This window comes from Pan troglodytes, chromosome 8, assembly GCF_028858775.2.
Source record: "Pan troglodytes isolate AG18354 chromosome 8, NHGRI_mPanTro3-v2.0_pri, whole genome shotgun sequence".
NCBI lineage: Eukaryota > Metazoa > Chordata > Mammalia > Primates > Hominidae > Pan > Pan troglodytes.
In genome coordinates this window covers 46,221,590-46,248,331 of record NC_072406.2, presented here as the reverse complement: position 1 = coordinate 46,248,331, position 26,742 = coordinate 46,221,590, and the positions used below count along the sequence as shown (strand labels likewise).

Below are 26,742 nucleotides of genomic sequence, written 5' to 3'. Positions count from 1 at the left end.
ATTGCCCACACTGAGTGCAGTGACATGATCATGGCTCACTGCAGCCTCAACCTCCTGGGCTCAAGTGATCCTCACACCTCAGCCTCCCAAGTAGCTGGGACTACAGGTGTGCACCACCATGCCTGACTAACTTAAAAATTGTTTTGTAGAGACAGGATCTGGCTCTTTTGCCCAGGCTGGTCTGGAACTCCTGTACTCAAGCAGTCCTCCCACCTCAGCCTCCCAAAATGCTGAGATTACAGGCGTGAGCCACTGCACCTGGTCTGGGAAGAAAATCTTCTAATGGAAAGTTCTTCACTGCCTATTTATGTCTAGACTGACCACGAATGAACTGTTGCTTATCAATTGTCCACAGACTTGAACATGCTGCCAAAGGCCAGGATGCGGGGTCTTTCGAGTTCAGATCCATGTTACTCCTGTGTTCCCAAGTGATGGCTCACCTCTCCCACCACTGTTTTATTTTTGAACAACTGGAAAACCTTGGCTATATAGGGATTCATGCTTTCCTATCACCGCACTTGGCAGTCATTCAATCATCAACACAAACATATGTGTTGCTACAAAAAGACATGGCAGTACTCCTTATATGGTACCTGTCTAGGTGCTCCACAATGGGTATAACTGCCATTTTTAGAAGATAATCACAAAAATGAAAACCTAAGATTTTTAAATTCTTTGATAACTGTGGGGCACTTGAAGAATGCTTTGCTTGAGACCCATTGCCCAAAGTTGATGTAGTATATAGGTGGCATCAGGACAAGTCAGAGACCCTGGGCTATGATGAAACCCAAACACAGCATAACTGTTTTTGAATCATGATGTGTTTGTTGTTAATCGAAAGGGCCTTAGAGATCTTCTAGGGTAATCCCCTTAGGTTGCAGATGAGGAAACGAAGGCCCAGAGAGGTGAAGTTCTGTCCCAGGTTCCCTTAACGCCTGGTGAACCCTTCAGGGTTTCACAAAAATGGCATTTTCCTTCTTATCTTCCTCATTAACTTTGAGATACTTACTCTTCTGGTCCCCTTGGCTCTCTTAGCACAGTTATTAGGACATAGATTTTTTTTTTTTTTTTTTTTTTTTTTTGAGACGGAGTTTCACTCTTGTTGTCCAGGCTGAACTGCAGTGGCGGATGTCAACTCACCACAATCTCTGCCTCCCGGGTTCGAGTGATTCTCCTGCCTCAGCCTCCCGAGTGGCTGGGATTACAGGCGTGTGCCACCAATGACCAGCTAATTTTGTATTTTTAGTAGAGATGAGGTTTCTCCATGTTGGTCAGGCTGGTCTCGAACTCCCGACCTCAGGAGATCCGCCCTCTTCGGCCTCCCAAAGTGCTGGGATTACAGGCGTGAGCCACTGTGCCTGGCCAGGACATAGATTCTGATAAAGCATTACTCTGCAAAGACATCAACTCCATGAAGAACAGTGATGCACATTTGCAGGAAGCTAAATGCCAGGTCACACTCTGGCTATATTCTCACATTCTAAGAACTCATCCCCAAATCCCACACTCACTGAAGCGTTTGAGATATGTAGGACCCCCACCATGACATAAAACTGCACATGCACTTGAAAATTACTAAGCGATCAGCATGTTATTTGGAAGGAATCACACTGATTTTGACTCGAGGTTGCAAAGCCCACAGATTCTACTTAGATCCATTTGCTCACACACCAGCATTGTTCAATAGTAATGTAAAATGAAGAGTGTATTTTAGTTGGTATTTGCGACCTCTTTGGGTTGTCCTGAGGTTAATTCTGAAGAAAGCACATTATCCGTGCTATGACTGTGACAGACAAAAGAATTCACGTTGAGTATGGATGAGTGAAATCCATTCATTCACATGGATATTCAGAAATTGATCAAATCCATCGTGTGGTAATAGTGCCACATCTTTCTTATGCAAATCAGCTATGCTTTAAAGAATTTTATTGGGTTTTGAGCACGTGTGTGTGTGCGTGCATGCGAGCACGTTTTTAGCAGATGGCAGGCATTCTTCCTTCAAAAATAACGAACATGTTTTCTGTTTTCTCTCCCCTCTTTGCTGAATGCTGAGTGAGTGTGTTTTAATAGAAAAAGCAGAGAATCCAGAACCCAGTGCTGACTTTGCTGTGGACGGTTGGTCGTGTGACCTTTAGCAGCCCACATAACTTACGGGGGGCTCTGTTTCCTTATCGGTAGCATTTAGGGGTCAGAGAAGATGCCCTCCAAATTCTCCTCTGTAATTCCGGTCCGTGACAGTTTTCCTTGTTTCTGGCACAATGAAATTAATTGTATGTGATTGAATTCATGAAAAGAGAGCTGCCATCCCCATTATAAAGATGCAACAGTCCAAACAGGTTGTAAAATTCTAAGGAGGCCCCTGTTTCTGTTTTCCTCTGCACTGGCTGCCAAGATATGTACTAAAGAAGTTAAAGTTTGTCAGGCCAAAAATATTCCAGGGAAGGAAAAGCCTGGGAAAAAAGCTCCTGTCTGGACCATTGTGTTCAAGTTAATATTTTATAAATGTTTCTTACCTCATCTGAAAAAATAAGGAATTTAAGTATTCCAGATAAAAGTAGATTTTATTATTTTAGTATTCATGATCTCAAACTGAACCTAGACAAATCGGAAGCCTGTCTTCTAAAATTTTCTTGAAGGTAGGGGTTATGGACTACAGAAATGAGTTCATAGGGAAGCTGTGGAATTACTTTCATTGGCGGGCTTTTTTTTTTTTGAGATGGAGTCTCACTCTGTTGCCCAGGCCAGAGTGCAATGGCACGATCTCGGCTCACTGCAACCTCTGCCTCCCGAGTTCAGGCAATTCTCCAGGCTCAGCCCTGAGTAGGTGAGATTACAGGTGTGTGCCACCACACCCAGCTAATTTTTGTATTTTTAGTAGAGACAGGGTTTCACCATGTTGGCCAGGCTGGTCTCGAACTTCTGACCTCAGGTAACCCACCCACCTCGGCCTCCCAAAGTGCTGGGATTACAGGCATGAGCCACCGTCGTTGGCAGGCTTTACAAACAGGACAGATACAAATCTGCTTATCTGCTGGAACTGGATTAGGTTGGACAAATGAACTCTTCAGGGCCTTTCAAGCCCTACGTTAAGATTGCCACCAAAATTCTCAGATGCCTTCTTTCATCTGCTGGGCTTCAGTGTCAAGGTCAGCATGTGGTCTATACATAGACAACTTACTTTCCTCTCTACTTGTATTTGGAATTAAACATGAACCAAGACCATCAGAACACTTCAAAATGCATATATATTTTTTTGAATGAAGATTTTAAAAACCACTTTGTTTATGTAAAAAAATATGCTGGAAAGATAAGAGGGCCTACAATCAAGAGTTTGATATTGTAGAATTTTGCTTTCCAAGAACAATTGGGAAAGAAGTAAATTAGCAGAGAGGATTTGCATTCTTAACCAATACAAGTGGGAAAATCTGTTTGAGAAGTTTATGGAAAAGTGTAAGATGGGAGTCAGAAGACATGGGTTTTCTGACTTCACAACTAAATCTGTGGGCTGGGCACCGTGACTCATGCCTGTAATCCCAGCACTTTGAGAGGCTGAGGTGGGTGGATCACTTGAGCCAGAGAGTTCAAAACCAGTATGGACAACATGGCAAAACCCTGTCTCTACAAAATATTAGCCACATGTGGTGGCATGCACCTGTAGTCGTAGCTACTCTGAAGGCTAAGATGGGAGGATCACCTGAGCCCAGGATGTCGAGGCTACAGTGAGCCGAGATTGCACCACTGCACTCCAGCCTGGGTGACAGATTGAGGCCCTGCCTCAAAAAACAAAATGAAAAACAAAACAAAACAGACAAAAAAACCTAACTGTGATCTTGGCCAACCCAATCTCTTAGATCCTTAGCTTCCATATTTGAAAATAAGGATATATTGAAACAGACAATTTTCTAGTTTATTTTCAGGTCTATGACTCTTCTAAATTTTCCTTCATTTAATTGATTCTCTGCTTCCAAAAAACACTTCGCAATCTGTGTTTTAAATGTTCATTTACAAACAAGTTTCCAATCCCTTTGAGTTTACATCTAGAATTCATGCCAACACCATATCTATCAAAAATTGTATATTTGCATCTGTTTGATATGCTCCTACTAATTTCTTACTGAAGTCCAGGTTTCCACAACACATTTCTGTTTAGTACTGGTCTGTGGTTGCTGTTGTTCATAGTTGTCTGGAAAAGTCTTGTCTCCAAATTACAGTGGCTTTCTTTTTCTTGCCCTGAAGCAGCAAATGATGGGAGAAATATGTGTTTGTTTCTGTTCTTCAGAGTCAGAGCTGCTTCAGGCATAAAATTCTTAGCCCTCTAGTTTAATTCAAATGCAATGAGTCACAAAGTAAATGTGAACTCCGGGCTGTGTATTGTGGGGATTGGGCAAGTTAAATTAATTTTTAGAGCCAGATTGCGTTAGTTAAACCTAGGATCCTAATTTGCGCTGACAAAAACCGTCAAATCAGCCTGCAGAAGTGCCTGAAACTTACTGCCCAGATAATAGCTGACAATTTGAACTTGGTAGTTTTATGGATTGGTTTGTATCTAAAAAGCAGGCAGCTTTTAAAAGCCCTGAATAAAGGTTGCTTTCTGTGGACACCTACGGCGTGACTATTTATAAAAGCACCCAATGATTTTTCCCCTCCTAAAAGTGCTATTGGCAGAATAAGACTTGGTATTTAATCCATAACCCGCTATGCACTGCCCCCTACAGTGGCAAAGAACACGCAGGGCTAGAAGAAAGAGATCAAGGAAGCATTAAAAATGTCAGGCCACGAGACCATGTTTAAATTATTAGGTGAGATGCCGTCTTGCATTTAACAATGGCCCCACGCACCTTGAGGCCCAACTTCCTCTCTCCTTGGATGTTTTGACGGGTTATTGCAATCTTTTCTGAAATTGAATTTCAGTTTGCTTCAATAGCATTTCCCAGTAAATAGGAGTGACTCTGGTATCTCGTTTGTGAATCTTGATGTAATAATCGGAGGTAATTGAAGCGTGCACAAACCACAGAGACTTATGACATGTTTTTAAACAAGGATTGACTGATACGAAACTAATTGAACAAAAGCTGGAAATCAGATTCCTCCAAGAAACCTTGCACAGAATACAGGGTCTTTCATAATGGCACTGAGTTTGACTTTAAAAGTGGCGTGTTCAAGTTTCCTTATTTTCCTGAAGGAGTTTAGGAGTAAGTTACTGACAGGCAAGGTTGTGACCCAATGACCAGAGTTAATCATCTGGCGACTGGAATTAATCTTTTGTCTGTCCTGTGGTTTGGATTAACCAGGGTCCGTCATCCCCTCGTGCCTTGGTGGCCCCTATGAATTAAAAAAAAAAAAAAAACCTCTTGGTAACAAAGACACACAAAATGAGCTTCAAAGGACAGCATTTTGTCCTTTGAAGGACAAACTAAACTAGCGCAGATTTGGAAACTTTTTATTTTGTAAATTAATCTTCTGTAGACAGATAAGATTGTAATATTTTATATTTACGCTCAAGCATACACAAATATATGCACATATAGACGTATCGCATATAGGCGTTCTATACATCCTCAGGTTGCAAAGTGGCTGCAGGACTTATATTCCATATCAATGGAAGTTAGATACTAAAAGGGAGAAATAAAGGAACAAAACCTGTAATTTACATATCCAAGCTATGCAAGAGACCAAGATTATTAAAGCAGGGCGCACAATGCTCCTCAGCCCCTGGATTTAAAGTGGGGGTGAAAAGCATTTATAGATAAGAATTTGAAATTCAAATGAAGGAACAAGTAGTCTGTCTAAAATGCTGGCCTCCGCAGATACTGACCTTCCGTACAAAAGGTAGCGGATTTTTATTTTCAGGCACTAAAGAAAAGAGAATGAATTGTGTGTCGTGCACTCAGATTAGTGATAACGATAAAACGTAGCAAACCTTTTGATGCTTGGTGCCTAATTGAAGGAAATAGAGGAGAGTGGTAAAGTAAGGAGTGAACATAGCCAGGAGAATAATTAACAGCTTCATTAGGCAAAACTTACCACTCGTATGTGTATCTAACACACGCTAATGTCAGTTGGATTGAGACTTGATGTGGAGCAAATTTCTTTAAAAGATAATGAATTGCCGCTCTTCGAGGAACAATTTGAAATGCGTCAATGTCACCCTTATTTATAACACCACTAGGGAATGGCAGGAAAGTTGAGATCTAAACATTTTATTTCTCTAAACAGGAGTCATGATGACGTGGACCTCATTAGAGTTATCACTCCACCTGTGGAAACTAAAACAGATAAGATTGATATAAGCACCTAGGGATTTATAGACGTAATACCTATTATCACTAATAGGCGTTAGGTAACGAAATCCCAGAAGGTCTTGGTGAGACTAAGCCCCCTAAGTATTTGGCATGCCCTTCTGAAGAGATGTTGTTGTCATTATGGCTATTTTTATAAGGTTTAATGTAATTGGAACAAAAGCAGTACACCCCGCCATGCTTTGAGTTTTCCCAGAAGTGATTTATGTGATTTGTAGAAAAAAATGTCTGAAAGTATAAGGTGTTCTCTTCCAGAGCTAGTTCCTAAACGATTTAGAAGATTCTGTTTAAGTGTTGTTAAAAGTATGAATATAAAATAGTTTGACTACCTGGGCTATGCGGTGGTTGTTCTAGTTTCTCTTGCAGGTTCATTTTCTCAGTAGCATGAACTTAATCCCAGGGAAACAATACTGTTTTTGATTCTCAGAAAAATTTAGGGTAAGTAGGAAGATATTTCCTACCTAAAAGTATATATTTTATCAGGGAAGTAAATAAGGCACACAAGACCCCCTTAAAAACAGTTGTAGTGCAACATTTGGCAAACTTTTATTCCTTGGCTCCTACTCCCTAATTAAGGGTTTTATACATTCAAGGAGAGGAACATTTACAGGTTACTGAGTAAAAGAAAAGCTTCACAGAATAAATGAACCTTGGGTGGGCTTTGAAAGAGTGAGATTTGAATCAGCAGCAATAAGAAAAAAGAAACATCTAGAAAGGGATGCCAGAAAAATTCTCTAGTTATCTTTAGATAAGCGACATCAGGCTCTTGCCTTTGTCCTTCAAAAGAACTAACATGCCAGGTGAGGTGGTGTGCCTGTAGTCCCAGCTACTCAGGAGGCTGAGGTGAGAGGATCACTTGAGCCTAGGCGTTCTGGGCTGTAGTGCACTGTGCTGATGAGATGTCCACATTAAGTTCAGCATCGATAATGGTGACCTTCTTGGAACAGGAGACCAACAGCTTGCCTAACGAGGGGTGAACCAGCCCAGGTTGGAAACAAAGCAGCTCAAAACTCCCATGGTGATCAGTAGTGGGATTGTGCCTATGAATAGCCACTGCACTCCAGCCAAGGCAACACAGTGAGACCCCATCTCTAAGAAATGAAAAAAGAACTAACACTATCCCAAGAATAGTAACTGGTAGGGACTTGGGGCAGAAACATACCCACAGGATTAGCCAAGGCATGCCTCTTTCTGTTTGAGCTTTAAAAATGAAAACCATGTGGCCAATACCTGGACATACATTTGACCTCCAAATCAACCGTTCTAATTTTCATTTTACCCTGACATTTATCTACTAGGATATATATTTTATTTTTTAGGACTGTCATCAAAGTTCACTTTAACCAAATTTAGATACCATTCTTTACCAAGTTTGGGTTAGGGTTAGAAGGAAAGGCACCGTGTTGTTTGCAACCCAGAAAAGCTCGGGCTCACACTCTATCTTGAGACAGCTCTGACGTTGTGAATGGGCTAAGCATGCTCGAGAGACCATGGCAGACAAGCCGCTATGGAAATGTCCTCAAATGATCTTCAGCAGACACAGCTTCCATTTCTCTTACCTTCTCCACAGCACCCATGCTATTGATTGATATCCTAGTCACAGGCAGCAAGGTCCGGACCCAAGGATGAGGCATTGACTCTGTCTATGCCATTCCTTCCACTCCAGACACCTCTATGGGCCTCTGGGTGAAGAATGCAGGAGTTAATTCAGCAGACTCACTAGTCAGGCTAAAGAATTGCCTGTGAGACCCATGGTCTTATCAAGTCAACTAGCCGTCTCAATAGTGATGGGGATATAGCTGCAGTAAAGATATTCTCATGTGTAACAGGACACCACCTGTTCATTCTCTCTCCAAGCTTCTAAAATAATGACAAGCATAAAACCTCTTTCAGCTTTTCAGAAAAATGGGCTATGTAAATATAAGCTATTACTACTTTTTCCACCAAAAATTATGTATGTCGTACATGCTAAGAATCCTTTCCTGTTTAATTGCAAAGCATCATGAGAGTAGAAATCAGAGCTTTTGCTAGTAGTCTTCTACCATTTGTATGGAAAATTGCCATGGAAGAAATCAATATTATTACTGTTCAAATATTTGCACAGCCTGTGTTTAACGTGCCTGTCACACATTAATGAGAAAGTATTTTTGAAGACATTGTATTTAAAGAAGAAAACTTAGAAAAACATCAAGTTGAAGTTATTATTTTTAATGACTGCCAAATTCAATGTTACTTCTGCTCCAGTAGTATTTGAGCTGTTAACCTGTGTTTTTGAGTGTATGTTCGTTGGTGAATAATTAGGAAGGAATTCCTTAGTAAGTAATTGATATAAAGACCATTTGACTTTGAAATTTACAAAAGCCTATTTTAAATTTAAAATTTATGAAAGTTATGTGTGTGTTTAGTTAGTGAAAATGGGTATTTTGCCTATGTCTGGGAAGGGGGATTATTGCAATCTCAGTCATTAAGAAAGGTCCCCTGAATCAATGACATTTTTACAGTGCAGCAATAATCTTATTATATTACACACACGCAAAAATGTTAAATGGACTATAAGATTTGGCATGAAATTGCCTAGTTGCATGGGTGGGAGGGGGGAGAGAGAATTCAGCATAGCAATTAAACAGCTATAAAAATAGTCATGTTCTCTGTCCAGAATTTGGAGTTCTTGGCTGGCATGCCCAGTTTGTAAAAGAAAAGTCAGCAGAATAAGTTAAGTTTGTTCTGTGGGATCAGAAAGCCAACCCTCAAAATAGATGTGGAAAATGCTTGTGTTAAATGGTCATCCAGGCATTTCTTTGGCTCTCTGGTGCTTGGGGCCATCTATGGGAGACCTGGATCAGCCCTTCATTCTGCCCTGGACCTCTCTCCATTTCCTGGATCCTTGCTCCAAAGAATGATGGGATTATCTTCATTCTCATCACAAGACTCTACCTCTAGATTGCATGGTCCCAGATTAGCAGGAAGGGCAGATGTAGGAGGAGGATGTAGGAATGGAGGGAAAAGCAAGGCATTCAAGGGATAAGAACACAGAGGGGAAGTCTAGTCTTCCATCCTTCCCTCTGTGACACAGGCTTCCCACACGTTTTGCAGAGCCTGTGAAATACTTACATGCATACTTGCCATCCCTGTCTTGCTAAAATAATAACATCTCAACAACCTTTATGCAATTAGGGAAGCCGTTTCTTTGCTTATCTGTGTTTGGGCCTGTTTCTTAGGTGTCAGTCTAATAAATGAGTTCTTTAAATTTTTGTCTTCTCATAATACCATAAAATTAGAAACTCATCATGGGGAAGCGAAATCACGGTGCAGATAACTGTAAGGCTGTCATGCAGAAGAGGAATTAAATGCAGTCTTAGGATCAATGGGTGGGAATGACATTAAATACTGAAGAAACAATAGTTGACGGAACAGATTGGAGGCAAAGTAAGGAAGACTTGGAATACTCACCCGGGGGTCAAAGATGGGATGAGCTTCCTGTCTGGATTCGGGATTTCCCCTTCTTGTAGGTTTTCTTTGTTGTTGTTGTTTTGTTTTGTTTTGTTTTTGAGATGGAGTCTCGCTCCCTCACCCAGGCTGGAGTGCAGTGGCTCAATCTTGGCTCACTGCAGCCTCAGCCTCCCAGGTTCAAGCAGTTCTCCTGCCTCAGCCTCCAGAGTAGAGTAGCTGGGATTTCAGGCATGCACCACCATGGCTGGCTAATTTTGTATTTTTAGTAGATACGCGGTTTCACCATGTTGGCCAGTCTGGTCTCAAACTCCTGACCTCAGGTGATCCTCTCACCTCAGCTCCCAAAGTGCTGGGATTACAACACTGCACCCAGCCCCCTTCCTGTAGGGTTTTGAGCAAGGATGAGAAATCCTGTGGTAGGAATCTTAAATTAGAAGTGGATCCTAATGATCACAAAAAAATTTCTCATCATCACCTAGAAAATGAGATGTCATGATTTGTCTTTCATCAGAATATTGTGGTAAGTTCTAATTCTTCTATTATAACTGGATCTGAAATATTGTTCCATTCCATTGAGTGTTCTGGGCTCCAGTTTTTCCATCTATAAAATGCAACCTTGGTCTATTATATCTTCCCACTGTAAAATATTGCTTAGTTCTATTCATGGCGGTCACCTTAACTCTAAGTAGTAAAACCAGGGCATTCTTGATTCCTGCTCTCAGGGAGACAAACTAGAGGAAAACAAGCTAAGTGCATTTGTCAGCCTTGGTTGAGCTCTTTTTACCAAGCATAGGCACAGTCTTAGGTATCAGCACTGTACTTGTTTAGCCAGAAACAGTTGCTAAAACAGTCTTTCAAAGCACTGAGTCAAATTAAATCCTTAACGTTGAAGGCAGAATAGGAGAAAGAGCTAGATTGCCAAATTTATCTCTGTCTTCTCAAATGTATGTTTTCATCTACAAAGTTGATTCTCTCCCTGAATTTTTTTATTGCTTCTGATCTGTGCTTGTGCAAAGTAAATGACTTTTCAAAATAGCACATAGCAAGCCCTTCGTGACGGCACTGATTCCATAGGTATTATGTCATAAAAGGGTCATGTGATCAATGAGATTGGTGTATGTTGGGTTTAACCAAGTTAATTCAGGGTTTCATAACTCTCAGAGCCTTTAATTTACTGATATAAATTGTGAATATTCATGAAAAGAACATTATTTGCAGCATTTCCCTAATTACTATCAAAAAAAATTTCTCTTGAAGCATTTTATAAGACTAATAAGAAAAAGGGAGTAAACACAATAGATTAGAAAGTGATGAAAACAATAATATGATCTAGGGAATTTGCCATAAAGGGAAAAAAAAGAATTAATGAAATATCTGAAATATGGGGTATTTTTAAACATGACAATTTCAGGAATCTGTAATGTTTTTAATAAGTTTCAACTGGAAGGATTTCCAAAAGGCCTGTTTTACTGTACATTTTTAAATGAGCACTTATATGCCCCCAAATAATTCAAGAACTAAAATGCTGAAAAGTAAGCTTGTTCCTATCTCTTCCTGTGACTTTATCTACACTATCAATCCTCTTAATAAATTTTATGCATAAAGGGCAGTCAACTGCAGCTGTCTACATTAAATGTATTCAAAGACATTAAGCTGCTTAAATATAATAAAAAGCTAAGTTATTTTACATATTCTGGTTTTTAGTAAAAACAAATCCCCTTTTTGCTGGAATAATAATCTGTCAAAGAAGGTAAAGAACAACATTCTCTCTCCCTTTGCCTACCTGTCTTGTTGTCACAGCTGAGCCTTAAGTATTATCAGGGGGAATTTTTTATACCTTTCTCTAGCTTCTATTGTGTTAAGAGAAGAGTACATTTGGACACGTTTGCTTTATGCCACATTTTACTTTAGTGAACTTGACCCTATTCCATTTTTTCCTGTTAGGATTGCCATAAGGTTATCTTGGGATTGAGGAGCACTTCAGATGGTAGGATGGGGGTTGTATGTTCCCCTTGTTTAGTTTAAAACGTGTTCAACCACAGAACCCATTTCAGCAAGCTGCACCTTTGTGTGGTCATATGGTTAAACTTAGCTGAGATGGTGCTCCTGCTCTTAGGTAACGTTTATGGCCATTGCTTTCCTTTCTTCTAAACACACAATTACTCCTTAAGGTCCATATAAATCATGAGGTTACCTAGATCATTACAATCCTTTCTTCTCTCCATGAGTTTGTTCCTAATATAGAGATAGTTAAAGGTTTGCTGTACACCAATTCATTAGTCTGTAAGGCAAATCAGTGAAAAGAAACAAAATCATGTAAACTACTGGCTAGACAATAAACAATGATTCTCTGAATCTTTTATTTTCACATATTGTCAGATACAAAAAAGCTCTAGTTGATATCTGAAGTATTATTGTACATCCAGAGATATATTTCTCATTATATAAATTATTCACTGCATTACAGATTGATTTTGGGCATATAGAGGATATTTGGCAGAATAGTAAGAGTACTAGAAGTTCAGTAGTATGGAGCTGATACACCCACCTTCTGACTTAATAGAATTTCAAAAAATGAAAAAAGGAAAACGGACAAATACTCTAAGCATGAATGTATCAGAATCTAAAAATGATTTATAGCAAATAGTATGCTGCTTTCAATAAACACTAGAGATTACAGAAAAGGAAACTCTCTAATACATGATCTGTTTTTCTCATGTACATTTCATTCTAGCATCATAAATATTATTAGGTACATCTCTAAAAGATTCATATTTCTTGGTTGCGGTTATCTTAGCAGTTTGTACTTCAAGGAAATGGAAGGGTCTGTTGAACAAAATTGTGCAATTTTTACTTAGGTTAGTGCCCACTGCCCATCTTCTTCAAGTTCAGGTGCGGTGGCTCACGCCTGTAATCCCAGCACTTTGGGAGGCTGAGACAGGTGGATCATGAGGTCAGGAGTTCAAGATCAGCCTGGCCAACATAGTGAAACCCTGTCTCTGCTAAAAATACAAAACTCAGCTGGGTGTGGTGGTGGCCACCTGTGGTCCCAGCTACTCAGGAGGCTGAGGCAGGAGAATTGCTTTAACCCAAGAGACAGAGGTTGCAGTGAGCCAAGATCGTGCCACTGCACTCCACCCTGGGTGACAGAGCAAGACTCTGCCTTCAAAAAAAAAAAAAAAAAATCCAGCTCAACCTTTCTTTTAATGTTAGTGCCACTAAAAGGAAGAATCATTTAACCGGTGTCAGTAGACCCATTTTTCTTCAACTATTTTTTGCTTTTTTTAGGAAAAGATGACGGTCATTTTAAGGTAAAGGACTTCCCTGCTCCAGAATAAATAATCTCCCTTAGTTGATGCTGAAAATGTTCTATGGTAGTTACTGGGGGGTGAAAAAACTTTAAAAAATAAGAATTTGCCAACTTTAATTCCTGTAGCTTTGATTAGCAAACTACCTAGATCCCCACTGAATAATTACTAATTAATCAGGAGGATTTTAAAAATATCTTTAAATTAGCACATTAGGTCCTATAATATAAAACAGAATTATTGCTTCATTTCTTGTTTCCAAAGAATTAAAAAGAAAATTTGAGGATCATGATTTTGTGATGCAGTAAGCCAGACGCACTGCCTTTCCAGAACTGGAAATTGCACCCTAGTGCCTCCACCATACCAATTAAGGGGGCTTTTTGAGCAAATTCAGTGCTGCACGCCAATAGCACTAATCCAACTGCACTTCATTAAATCGGTTGGGTACATCAATGGAAACACTTAACGGATTTCATGATTTAAAAAAAAAAAACATACTATGGTGTATATAAATTGCTTTATTTAACTCCATTACTGACAATGGTTTTAATTGATTGAGCTTTGAGAGCAATGCTAGAGCAAAACTGACTGTCATTCCAAACAGTATTTTTCAGAATATCAGGCTATGGTCATATTCTGAGAGTTGGTTATCTTCTAAGTGATACAGAGTGCCCTGGGAGATAACAATAGCTAAATTTCCTGGACTACCTACACTATAGCCTGTTTTGACCCAGTAGTATACACTGTGGAAAACAAAGCTCTTCTCCATTTGGTTCTCTATGTATTTGTCTCTCTCCTTCTCTTCATATCCCAACCTCACTTGGAAAGGGACCATCGAACACCTACAAGCGTCATGACATGTATGATTTCATTTATTTCTCCCTGGGATTCTGCAAGGTAATCATCATTTTTTCCATTTTACAGATGAGCCACTGAGACTCACAGAAGTCAGTTAGTGACCTATCCAGGGCACAAGTCAGTGGCAGTGTGAGGACAGATTGACTGAGATCACAGTCATCCAGTTTTGGCTGACTTCACTGCCAGATGTCAGGTAGATGTCACCTCCTTTCCTCATTGTCCCCTGTGACACTTTGTGAGGTGTCAAAGATGGTGATCCTTCTTAATGGAGGAGCCGCCTTTTGGATCAAAGGTGCAGGAGTGGCTCCTGAGCCTGGGAACAAAGAACAGAATCCATTTCTTATGGCCTCAACCTTCTCTCTGCATGACTGTGATAAAAAAAAAAAAAAGAGTCAGTTCACTTAAAAAAAATTACTTTGGAGGCCGGGAATGGTGGCTCACACCTGTAATCTCAGCACTTTGGGAGGCCGAGATGGGTGGATTGCTTGAAGCCAAGAGTGCAAGACCAGCCTGGCCAATGTGGTGAAGCCCTGTCTCTACTAAAAGTACAAAAATTAGCTGGGTGTGGTGGTGCATGCCTGTAATCCCAGCTACTTGGGAGGCTGAGGCAGGAGAATCGCTTGAACCTTGTAGGCAGAGGTTGCAGTAAGCCAAGATTGTGCCACTGCACTCCAGCCTGGGCGACAAAGTGAGACTTGGTCTCAAAAAAAAAAAAAAATTTGGAAGGCTGCAGGGAGTGGAGCAGAGAGAGGAGAATATTCTTTATTTCTTTTTCTTTTCTTGTCTTTTTTTTTTTTTCTTTTGAGACAAGGTCTCACTTTGTCACCCAGGCTGAAGTTCAGTGGTGCCATCTCGGTTCAACCTCCCAGGTTCAAGTGATCCTCCTGCCTCAGCCCCCCAAGTAGCTAGGACTACAGGCGTGTGCCACCATGCCCAACTAATTTTTGTATTTTTGGTAGAGACGGGCTTTCACCACATTGCTCAGGCTGGTCTCAAACTCCTGAACTCAAGCAGTCTGCCCACCTCGACATCCCAAAGTGCTGGGATTACAGGTGTGAGCCACAGCGCCTGTTGGAGAATATTCTTTATAGGGAAAAAACCTTCAAAGTAAGGATATAAGGACTTAAAGCAATAAGAAGGAAGTAAATATGTACAAAATGCCTCCTTTATCACTTCTTGATGGCTGGACTTGCTATATAAACTCTTCTAGAGACAATCCATGAAAGTAATTGTATTTTTTTTCCCTGAAGAACAGTGGAAAGTTGGCAAGGAGTAAAAATTTTCTATGAAATAGGGAGGTGAACAAGTTATAAATGATGTTAATATCTTCCAGATGGCACAGTTTTACATGGGAATTGAGTTTATTGTAATTAAAGGCATGTGAATTTTCTACAAATACTGAACTTTGCAAGTCTGACACTAGAAGATTCCATCACTTCTGGAACACAGTTGTTTTAAGGGAGGCGTTCCTTCCCTTCCGTTTAAAATGAGTCCTTGGGTTTTGTAATCTGAGCTAAATCAGAGAAATATTTTCCCATGTGAAGGGTGGTTTTTTAAAAAACAAAATCTTCCTGGACAATAAATCTTAATTATGAAATGAAACTCCTCAGAAACAAGAAATTTAGATTCCAAATATTTTTCCATTAACATTATATATTTTGATCAATATTTAACACCATATGTCTTGAATTCTTAGATACATTTATTTTTGAGTTAAGCTGTTATCACTTTTCTGTCTCTAGACGTGTGTTGGGCAATCTTGGAGCTTCTGGTTTTGCTTCAATCAGGAGAGTGTGGCTCAATCCATTATCCTGCTTTCCTATTCATTGTGAACAATGCCTATAGGCTCAGAGCTCCCAAACCAACAGTCACTATGATGAGAGGACATTGAAATAGCCTCCGCCATCACTTGCTTCCCAGTCCTGCCCTTGGCTTTACCCTGGACCCGACTGCCCTTTGCTGTATCAGAAGATGGAGCAGATGATCCCTCCTCCCTTCAGTACCTATCACAGCTTTCAATCTCCACGTGTCCTAGCAGAGCGTGGTCTTAGTGGTAGGCAGAATTCCAAGAGGGTCCCCAAGATCCGCAGCCCCTCATATCCACACACTGTCTCCCAGTTATTCAATCAAACACGAATCTAGGAGTTGCTGCAAAAGGCTTTGGCAGATTTAATTAAGGTACCAAATCATGAGTCAACCTCAAGAAAGGGAGATTATCCTGGGTGAGATGACTTCATCTGGTGAAGGGACTGAGCTTTTCCAGAAGCCTGTGGAAATGTGGGAAGAATGTGATGCTAGGGAGATTATCAATTGCTGGCTCTGAAGATGGAGAGGATCTGGGAGCACCCCCAGCTGGCAGCCAGAAAGAGGGCAGAGGCTTCAGCCCTGCAGCTGCAAGAACCTGAACTCTGCCAGTGGTGTGAGCTTCTGGGAGGATCCCCAGCTTCGGATGAGACTGCAGCCCAGCCAACACCTCGATTTCTGCCCCGTGATGCCCTGAGCAGAGAATCCAGCAAGGTCATCCCAGAGTTCTGACCTGTAGACCTGTGAGCTAAGAACTGTGTGTTGTTTCAAGTCACTAAGTTGGTGATAATTTGTTACTTTGCAATAGGAAACCAGTAGTACACTATCTGCTAGACATACATTGCCTTGGTTTCTCTCCTTCCAAGTCAGCCTTGACTAACCATCACCCATGACAGCTCTCATATTCCCATGCACAATCAATTATTATTCCTTTGCATTACTACAGTGAAAGCCATTTTGGATCTCTTTTAATGTTTCTTACAAATTTTTTCTTTGATATTTTGTTTTTTCTTCACTTTCATAATACCTTGTTTCCTGGGACTATAAACTCTCGTACCTGACCTGATTACCTATCTCATCAAGTAATCATCAGTTTTCTTAGTGACAATAAAATTATTGATAGTCTTTATTATGACCCCTGAGACATTACAAAAGCTTAAAGGTTACATTTTTAATGTGTGAGATTAGCTTTGTGAGCTCTACTGTACTTTGATTATTCGAGAACTGGTCATCTCAGTATGATATATATGGAAACCTTTCCTAAACTGAATCAGAGTAAGATGTTAGGTGGACTATATGCGATTAGAATTTCTTGCAGGAGAATGTCCGAGAAGCCTTTAGACAAGCTCAAGGGTAACACTATCTGGGATTTTGAGGAAGACAACGACATAAGAAAAGACAAATGTTTCTGAAAACATTTTTATTTTTTTTTCTGCAAGAGAGGTGAGGACTTGGTGTCCCATTTACAGTCAGTGAAGTTGGTTGCAGGAGAGAGGGTTTAGCTTAAGTACATCCAGCAGCCACTGATGGATGTCACATTGCTGCTCTGGTCTCCTTAGCACCACGTTCTTCCCAGCTCTATGGCTTGTGTCCAAGCAGTCCAGGAGATAATCCCTGAAATTTGGAACTTGTGCTTATTTTGGAGCTATAGAGACAGCAAAAACCTTGAGTCCTCCCATGTAGTAATAGATGGAATCTGAGTTTGGGTGATAAGATTGGCGAAGGAGTTCAATGGTGGGGAAATGGAAAGGCTACCAAATAATCACTCTCCTACCCAAATGAATGGGATTACTAATAAGTCGTAAGTGCTTGCTCCAACAGAAAAAAAAAGTCACCTTACACCCTGACAGTGTCGGCAACGTATTACTTGATGCAAATATGCATCAACACATCGCAAAGTATAGAAGTAGTAATGCTATGGTTTAGAAGTTAGATTTGTGGGGTGTATTGAAAGGACTACAAGAAGTAAGAAAAACTGAGTTTTAGGAAGTGTCATAAAAAGTAAAAATAAGCCCTGGATCAAAGACATATGTCCCACAATCCTGCTTATAATACACAGAGAGCAAATTGGAAGACAGATACATAAATGAATGAATGAATAAATGAGTGAATAAATAAATATGTGTGAAAATATATATAGGAAAAATATGTTATTTTTAAAAAAGAAAGAATACTTTATAAACTTAAAAACAAACTTCAAAGGAAACTAGGACAATATAATAAAGCAATATTCTTTATTATTATTCTTTATTTAATATTCCATAGCATGCAATTTTGTATTTTATACACATTTAGAATGACTTTCATAGAAATTTGGCATTTGACCACATGCTAGGAGCTGGGAGGACAGCAGCCAGGTTGTGGCCCAGCCTCTCTGTTTCTTATAGAAAGGTCTAGGGATTCTCTGGCAACGCCCTGAGTCTCAGGCCCCATAGCTCCTTGGAAGCTGGGCATTGCCACTCAGGCTGGTGGCAGCGCTGGTGGTAGCGCTGGTGGTGGTCAGGCCTTCCTTGGGGCTGCCTGTGATCAGGCCCACAGTGCTGGTGTGAGAAAGGAAACAAAATTAGAGCTACCATGCAGCCCCCTCCAGGAGCCAACCTTGTTTCATCTCAGTCTTGCAGGCTGGGCTTTGTTTCCAGTAGTCATGAGGTCCCCGAGCAGGAGGACCAGGACAGCTCTGGCAGGAAGCCCATTCAGTGGGACTCACCAGACACCAAGACGGCTGTCTGCGTCTGTCTCTCTCTGTCACATACACTCACACATGCACTGATTATATCATAAGCATTTTTCACTGATTATATCATAAGCATTTTTCCTGTTATTTAAAAACTTTTATTGAGCAATTTTTTTTCTTTTTTTTTTTTAATTTTAGAGACAGGGTCTTGATCTGTTACCCAGGCTGGAGTGCAGTGGCACAATCATAGCTCACTGCAGCCTCAAACTCCTGGGCTTAAGTGATCCTCCCACCTCAGTGTCCCAACAGCACAAGCCACCATACCCTGCTAATGTTTTTAAAAAAATTTTGTAGAGAGGGGGTTAGGGGTTCTTGCTTTGTGGTCCAAGCTGGTCTTGAATTATGGGACATATGTCTTTGATCCAGGGCTTATTTTCTCTTATTTCTTGTAGTCCTTTCAATAAATCTTTGTCCACACCAAGATGCTCTAAGCACACAGAAAAATCAGTGAGGTATTAGTTGATGAGATGATTGTCTAGCAACAATAACCAGTGGAAAAATGAATCACCGATAGTTAATGGCTAATCCTAAAGTAAGGACACACCCATCCCCCCACAAAAAATATGAAAGGGAGTAACAAGTGCAGATATCAGAATCAAGCTTGCCCCAAAGTAGGCAATATTAAAAACATAAAAAGTATCTCATTCCTGGGTCTCTTATGCTGTGCTCCCCTAGCTCAGGGCTCTTTCTAGGATATCACTTGCTACCTGCCTTCCTGGGATCATTGTAAAGACTAAATTAGATCATACATGTGAGAACATGCTGACATGGGAATTCCTGTGCAATGTCAAGAATTCTTGCCAGCCTTTCAGAAAATAGATCAAATCCAATTCACTTTAACTTTCTGGTCCTAAAAATAAATATCACACAGAGCATCTCATTGATCCAGTGGGGGAGAAGAAAAAAAAAGCAAAGCCAGTCTTTAATTCACTTCCAAGATAGTGTTGTTGTTGTTGTTGTTTTATCAACAAATGGAAAATAAGGCAAACAGGTATTGATTTGTTTATTTATATATAGGTAGTTAGTGCTTTTCAAAATAACTTTTACCTGATTATAAAGGACTACTTGTCCATTGTAAAAATTTTGAAAAATACAGAAATGAATAAGGAACATAATGTCACTACCCAGAGATAACCAATTAATGGCTTGGCCTAGTTAGTTCCATCTAGATTTTTTTTGCATATGAATAAGAGTTGAGAATACACTGTATATAGTGTTTTATATTCTGATTTTTCACTGATTATATCATAAGCATTTTTCCTGTTATTTAAGAAACTTTTGTTGAGTTTTTTTTGTTTTGTTTTGTTTTTAATTTTAGAGACAGAGTCTTGCCCTGTTGACCAGGCTGAAGTGCAGTAACACAATCACAGCTCACTGCAGTCTCAGACTCCTGGGCTCAAGTGATCCTCCCACCTCAGCCTCCCAAGTAGGTGGGACTATAGCCATGAGCCACCATACCTTGCTAATTAAAAAAAAAAAAAAATTGTAGAGAAGGTGTTGGGGGTTCTTGCTTTGTTGCTCAGGCTCGTCTCAAACTCCTGGCCTCAGGCAATCCTTTTGCCTTAGCCTCCCAAAGCACTGGAATTACAGGTGTGAGCCTCCACGCCTGGCCTGAACACGGTTTTTTTGTTGTTGTTGGTGTTGTTTTTGTTTGTTTGTTTGTTTGTTTGAGACAAAGTCTCGCTCTGTTGCCCAGGCTAGTGTGCAGTGGCGCCATCTCGGCTCACTGCAGCCTCCACCTCCCAGGTTCAAGTGATTCTCCTGCCTCAGCCTCCCGAGTAGCTGGCACTACAAGCGCATGCCACCATGCCTGGCTAATTTTTTGTATTTTTAGTAGAGACGGGGTTTTACCATGTTAGCCAGGATGGTCTCGATCTCCTGACCTCGTGATCCACCCGCCTCAGACTTCTGAAGTGCTGGGATTACAGGCATGAGCTGAACACACTTTTTAGTGGTTGAATAATATTCCATGGTATTTGACATTATTTTGGGTTGTTCGCTTAGAACAGATTTCTAAAAAATGCTTTTGTTAAATAAGAGGCTATGACTCTTTTAAGACTTTTCATACATCATGATTAGAACATTGCAAGCCAGAACCATTAGGGGACGACTCTAGTGTAAAAACACTCAGAAACATAGATGCAGACTAATTGGCTCCTCCTAGCTCCACCATTGTATATTTTTATTTCCAAATCCTGTTTCTAATACTCTGGAAGAAAAATCTGTTCTCTTTTGGGGGATACGTAAGTTAATTCTTGGACGGCAGCACAGCGATCGTTTACAGGTTGTTCAGTTTGAATAGCTATTAATGCCTTGTGCAAAATAAACCAAAGAGCCACAGAAACACATTTTTGCTGGTGAAAATTGTGTTCGCCAACATCATTTCTCACTCCAGCTTATGATGTCAGGAATCATATTTCTCCATTATTAATGTACTATGCCAGTGGGGTAGGTCCTCTTGGAAGGAGATTAAAAAGACACCACCACCTCAAATCCCCCTTCCTAATAATGTGAGAATGTCCGGAAGCCTGGGGGGTTGGTGCAGTAGCTCTCAGTGTCAGACAACACCCTGTGGAGGATTAGCTTCCTTTCCATTAACCATCTCCACTGTAGAGAGTCAGGGGTCACTTGTACTCACCAGAGAAAACCTGACTTAGGCAGAGTCACTATTCATCTGTTCAGCACCACATACCTATAAAGCCTCAGAAACCGCTGTTCAGTGACTGAATACATTTCTCACCTTCCCATCACTTTCCCCTTACTTGGCCATTTTCCTAAACCCATAATTCAAACTTTCCCAAAGAAAAAAAATAATCTCTAGGTAATGCTTTTAAGAATTCTTAGAAAGAAATCTTTATTCTTTGAGCACTCTTCTGGGAAACCTAACCTGTGATTACTGTTAGGACTCAAAATGTTTCACCACCTGCATCTACGCAGATAGGATGAGGAGTCTGGGGAAATAATGGAGCCAATAGGCTTTTAGCTTGAGGAGCGTGGATTCTAAAGCCAGGGACACTCATGAAGACAACCACCTGGTGGATTACACCCTAACGTTGAAACTGTGGCAAAGTACCTTTTAATTGCAAAAGGGTTTAGGCAGAGATTTATCTTTGAGTTCCTTGGCAATAAATGTTTACCCACTTTACCACTGTTACCATAGAATGGGGAAGGTGTAAGGTAGAAAATTTAAGAAAAATAATGGGAAGATGCCTAAATGAGGAGGGAGGGGTTGGTCCTCTTCTGAATATTTAAAAAATCCACATCATGTTTACATTCCGAGGGTGGTAAGTGGGGAGGGTGAAGTCTGGGGAGGGACCTTCCCCAGATGGGAGCCCCGTCTGTATGTGAGCAGAGAGAAAAAGACCCTGCATAGAACGGTGGTGCCCTTTGGACCCATTCATAGCCTCCTTGTGAACTGGAGCTTTCTTTTTCCAGAGCAGGGACCCAGACAGACAGAGGGGTCAACTCTCTGACCCCTCCTCTAGCTTTTATGAATTAAATTCCTCGGACGTAATTCCCAGCTCTCATCCAGCGGCTGGAACACAGGGAGTGAATGAGAGCCAAACAGGTGCCTTCATTCTCACCTTTGCCGGGCTGGGCTGCTGTGCTGTCGTGACTGGGGATCTTGACATCCCGAGCAACGCCGTGTTTGCCACACTGGCAACAGTAACAGAGCAAAGTGCAGCCGGCTTCGGGATCGAAATTTGCAAACTCAGGATCCTGGGCCTCAGGCCAATGCAGGCTGGGTGCGTTGCAGTGGTGACACGTTTAGTCTCTAGGGAGGGATGCTGGCACACCAGCTGCATTCCTGGCAGCACGCTTGCCAGTGCGAAACTTAGCGAGTGGAGCTGGTATCAACTCCAGAGGGAGACTCAAGCTGCTTCCTTAACTTCTTTGGCAATACTCCCCTCTGCAACTTGTGCGCAGTACACCCTCCTGAATATTTACAAGAGCTGCTATTTGCGATACTATTTGGGGCCCTGTTGGATAGTACTTCGAAGGGAAGTGCTAAAACGATAGCAGCCTTCCAGTTTACAAATGTAACTATAGTATTCCTGAATAATTCAATTTCCTAAAATTGGCACTTAACTGTGCAATGACTTTTTTCTTGCTGGGAAGGGATTCTAATCCCACCCCCCTACCCCCCACTCACCACCCCACACATACTTTTAAAAATAGCTTCTACTTTTGCCAAGAGGAGCGCCTAGTATTTACTATTGGAGGATATGTGAATTAAAATACCAGCTTCTTTCCCTGCTGCAATCCACCGGCACTATATTAGCTGAGTTCTCTGCTACCTGAGAGGAACGTATCCTCAACAGAAATGCCTTAGTTTTTCAGAATGCCTCACCCACCTCTCTTATTTGTGCTTGGAAGGCAACATGAGCTAGAATTTGGCCACTTAGTATTCAGACCATGTCAGGATTCAAGTAAAAAGCCTATATTGCAGAGCTGGATGCACCGTCACCAGGCCAAACACAGTCAACAGTTCAAATCACAGTTAAATTATAAGAAAGAGTGGGGCGAAACATGCAAACCTGCCTTGTCAATGAAGCAGTAGAGATAAAAGGAATTACTCCATAAATGCTAGCTTGTGGGGCTTTAATGAATACAGAGATGGTGTTCTTTCCAGCTACGTCCCATTGATTATAAAGGCTAGCTAGGATTTTAAACATAATGCTTTCTTCCTCCTCCTGCTCCTCCTCCTTTTCCTCCTTCCCTCCCCTCCTCCTCCTCTTTCTCCTCCTCCTCCTTCACTTTTGTCTTCTTTTAACATGCAAAGCATTTCCCAAAGTATGGAGAAATGAACAATACCTCTGTGTATTTCCACAGTTTTGCAAAGGGACGGTGGTGTTAGCAGGCCAAGTATCTACTACTGGAAGCATCATATGTGGCAGAGGAAATGCAGTTAATACAATAATTCACATATGTTAATGCTTAGTTCCATCAATGTCAGCTTTATTTTCTTCTTGATATACACAAAGCTGGCACACAGTTTTAACTGATGAGGTAATGTCATTTTTAATTTAGAGAGCCTTAAGCTGTCCGCTTTAACTAGTGATATCATCGTTGCAGTTGTCTCCTGAGACTTTATGTAAACATAAGTCATGCGTCCCGGGCAGTTTGAGAAGAGATTGTTAAAGATGACATTGGGCATCAAGAAGATTTCCCCCACTTTGATCTCTTTTAAATTGCCAGATACAGTTTATGTTACTGCCATATTTTAGCCATTCCTGAAATTAATATATCCCAGGACTTTTGAACCAAGTTAAGCACAGAAATAAAACAAAGGTTGGAAATGAATGCCTTGTAATGTTTTCATGTCATTTCAAGAAGAAAAATGGAAGATGAATCAGATTCTCTTGCTCCTAGGTGACTTGGTAAATAAAAAGAGAAGAAAGAGCAAGCTCCTAAGAAATACATAACACCAAATAGACAAAAGCTTTCTTATTTTCCTAGGGGACACTAGTGTATTGGTGATGGCTTTGTACATTTTAAAGATAAATAAGATCCAACTATCTCTTATCTTTGTGTTAACTTTTTAGTAATATTTTATTGTCACTTTCCTTACGATTTGTATCCTTAGTGTCATTATTAAGCCTGAATTTTAAATCTCATCACTTTTGTGGTATCAAGCGTTTCTTTCTCAAACAACGAGATTTCTTTAAAGACTCAAACAATGATATTCCTTTAAATATTCAGACTAGTGGGTATAAACAAAGTTATTTTCCATTTTTAACTAAACTTTTTCTTGGGAGAAATTATGCTCTAGAATCCAAGTGTCATTTGGGGGAAGATAATCTGTGTTTTAACTATTGGATGTGGCTACTGAGAGACTATTTTCAAAGAAGTCTGGAGTTTGGTGGAATGCAGTTAAATAGTAAAGAATCTGTTTATTATTCTGTGGCCATATGTTTAGAGGGTCGCTCACAGAAATCAAAGTATTGTTCATAGAAAGCTCCAGCCAAGGAGACATTTTGAATTCATAAAAGAACTTCACAGTTTGAAAAGAATGCATAGCATTATGTATTGACACCCCACCACCATAGACAAAGGAACACAATTTAATAATAGAGGATTGTGCTCATGAGATTTTTCTTTTTCTTTTTAATTGGTTACTTTAACTGACATTGTCTGCAAGTATAATGGACACCATTATTCTTAATAGTTGTGTGTTGCCAGATGTATACAGACATGATGTAGTCCATTTTAATTATTTCGTTTTGCTAGACTTTTTTTTCCCTCCATTTAATGCAGTGATGAATGCGGAGAACTTTTTTTTTTTCCTGGCACACTATGCTGGATGATGCTGGTGTCTAAATTATTGAAATTAAAAGGGCATTTCTCACCAACCTAATGTTTTCTTCCATGTTTGTGTATTAGGTATGACTACGTGGAAGTCTTCGATGGAGAAAATGAAAATGGACATTTTAGGGGAAAGTTCTGTGGAAAGATAGCCCCTCCTCCTGTTGTGTCTTCAGGGCCATTTCTATTTATCAAATTTGTCTCTGACTACGAAACACATGGTGCAGGATTTTCCATACGTTATGAAATTTTCAAGAGAGGTGAGTGAACAGCTTACGGTAGAACAAGGATGACTAAGATCATTTAGACCGAGTGTGGTGGCTCACCCCTGTAATCCCAGCACTTTGGGAGGCCGAGGCAGGTGGATCACTTGAGCTCAGGAGTTCAAGACCAGCCTGGCCAACATGGTGAAACCCAGTCTCCACTAAAAATACAAAAATTAGCCAGGCATGATGGCATATGCCAGTAATCTCCAGGCTAAGGCGGGAGAATCACTTGAACCTGGGAGGTGGAGGTTGCAGTGAGCTGAGCGCAGGCCATTGCACTCTGGCCTGGGCAACAGAGCGAGACTCTGTCTCAAAAAAAAAAAAAAAAAAAAATTATTTAACATTGTTTGGTTTCACGAAAGACAAAGTGAAAAGGAAGACAGGAGTAATGCTTTTATCCTTTTGTAAAACATATATCCTCATTATAAAAATGTTGGGAAGTACTTTAAATAAAGGTAAATTACCCATTGTATGGAGGAAGTGTATCTAAAATTGAAAAAAAAATGTATTTCAGCAGTCAAAATTGTACCCATCTGAAGTGTTGGCCAGTGTTATAAGGCAGCAGTCTCCAACCTTTTTGGCACCAGGGACCAGCTTCATGGAAGAAAATTTTTCTACTGACAGGGTTTGGGGGATGGTTTCAGAATAATTCAAGTGCATTACATTTATTGTGCACTTTATTCCTATCATCATTACTTTGTAATATATAATGAAATAATTATACAACTCACCATAAGGTAGAATCAGTGGGAGCCCTTAGCTTGTTTTTCTGCAACCAGACGGTCCCATATACAGGTGATAGGAGACAGTGACAGATCCTCAGGCATTAGATTCTCGTATAGGGAGTGCGCAACCTGGATTTTTTGCACACACAGTTCACAATAGGGTTTGCGCTCCTATGAGAATCTAGTGCTGCTGCTGATCTGACAGGAAAAGGAGTTCAGGTGGTAGTGCCAGTGATGGGGAGTGGCTGTAAATACAGACAACACTTTGCTCACCTGCCACTCCCCTCCTGCTGTGTGGCTAAGTTCCTAACAGACCACAAACTGGTACCAGTCTGCAGTCCCAGGGTTGGGGACCTCAGTTATAAGGTATACACTCCATTAGCTTTTTAAAAAGCATTTATTCTTATCTGTCTTCTTCAAAAATAAGTTTGATCTATCCTTGAAGTTTGATTTCTTTCATTAAAAATGCATTAGCCAGCCATGGTGGTGCATGCATGTGATCAGTTCCAGCTACTTGGGAGGTTGAGGTGGGAGGATTGCCTGAGCCCAGGAGTTGGAGGCTGCAGTTGAGCCTTGATCATGCCACTGCACTCCAGTCTGGGTGACAGAGCAAGACCCTGTCTCTAAATATAAATTTAAAAATAATTTAAAAGTAATAAACAAATTAACAAACATGTAACTTTATCTGGTTGCCACTGTTTTTAGCAACTGCCTATAAATTCCTTTTGTGTGTGAAATTCAGCCTTCCTATTATTTACATTTTTAAGTTGGCATTAATATATAGAAAACCAATCCAGGGAAAGAGGATCAAGATTTGAATGTATTGTCTTGGAATACAGAAGAAAAAGCTTGTTTCGATAGAAAAAAACTAACTACATCAATTTCAAAAGCCTTCGGTCTTCTGGGTTCATGATAACTGAGAAAAATGTAAAGGGGAGTTGTTGGGGATCCAGGAAACGTTGCGACAACTTCTTTACATTTCAAAGATATTTG

The 26,742-nt window shown here is 40.5% G+C and overlaps 1 protein-coding gene across 5 annotated transcripts in view; it reads left to right on the top strand.

Moving 5' to 3' along the window:
• The window catches only part of NRP1 (neuropilin 1), a 157,134-nt gene that overhangs the window by 39,340 nt on the left and 91,052 nt on the right, over nucleotides 1-26,742 (top strand). For all 5 annotated transcript variants that reach the window (XM_507736.8, XM_001143690.7, XM_001143771.8 and 2 more), the window contains exon 3: nucleotides 24,837-25,018. In XM_507736.8, coding sequence (XP_507736.2) covers nucleotides 24,837-25,018 — 182 coding nt within the window. The remainder of the gene's footprint in view (nucleotides 1-24,836; nucleotides 25,019-26,742) is intronic.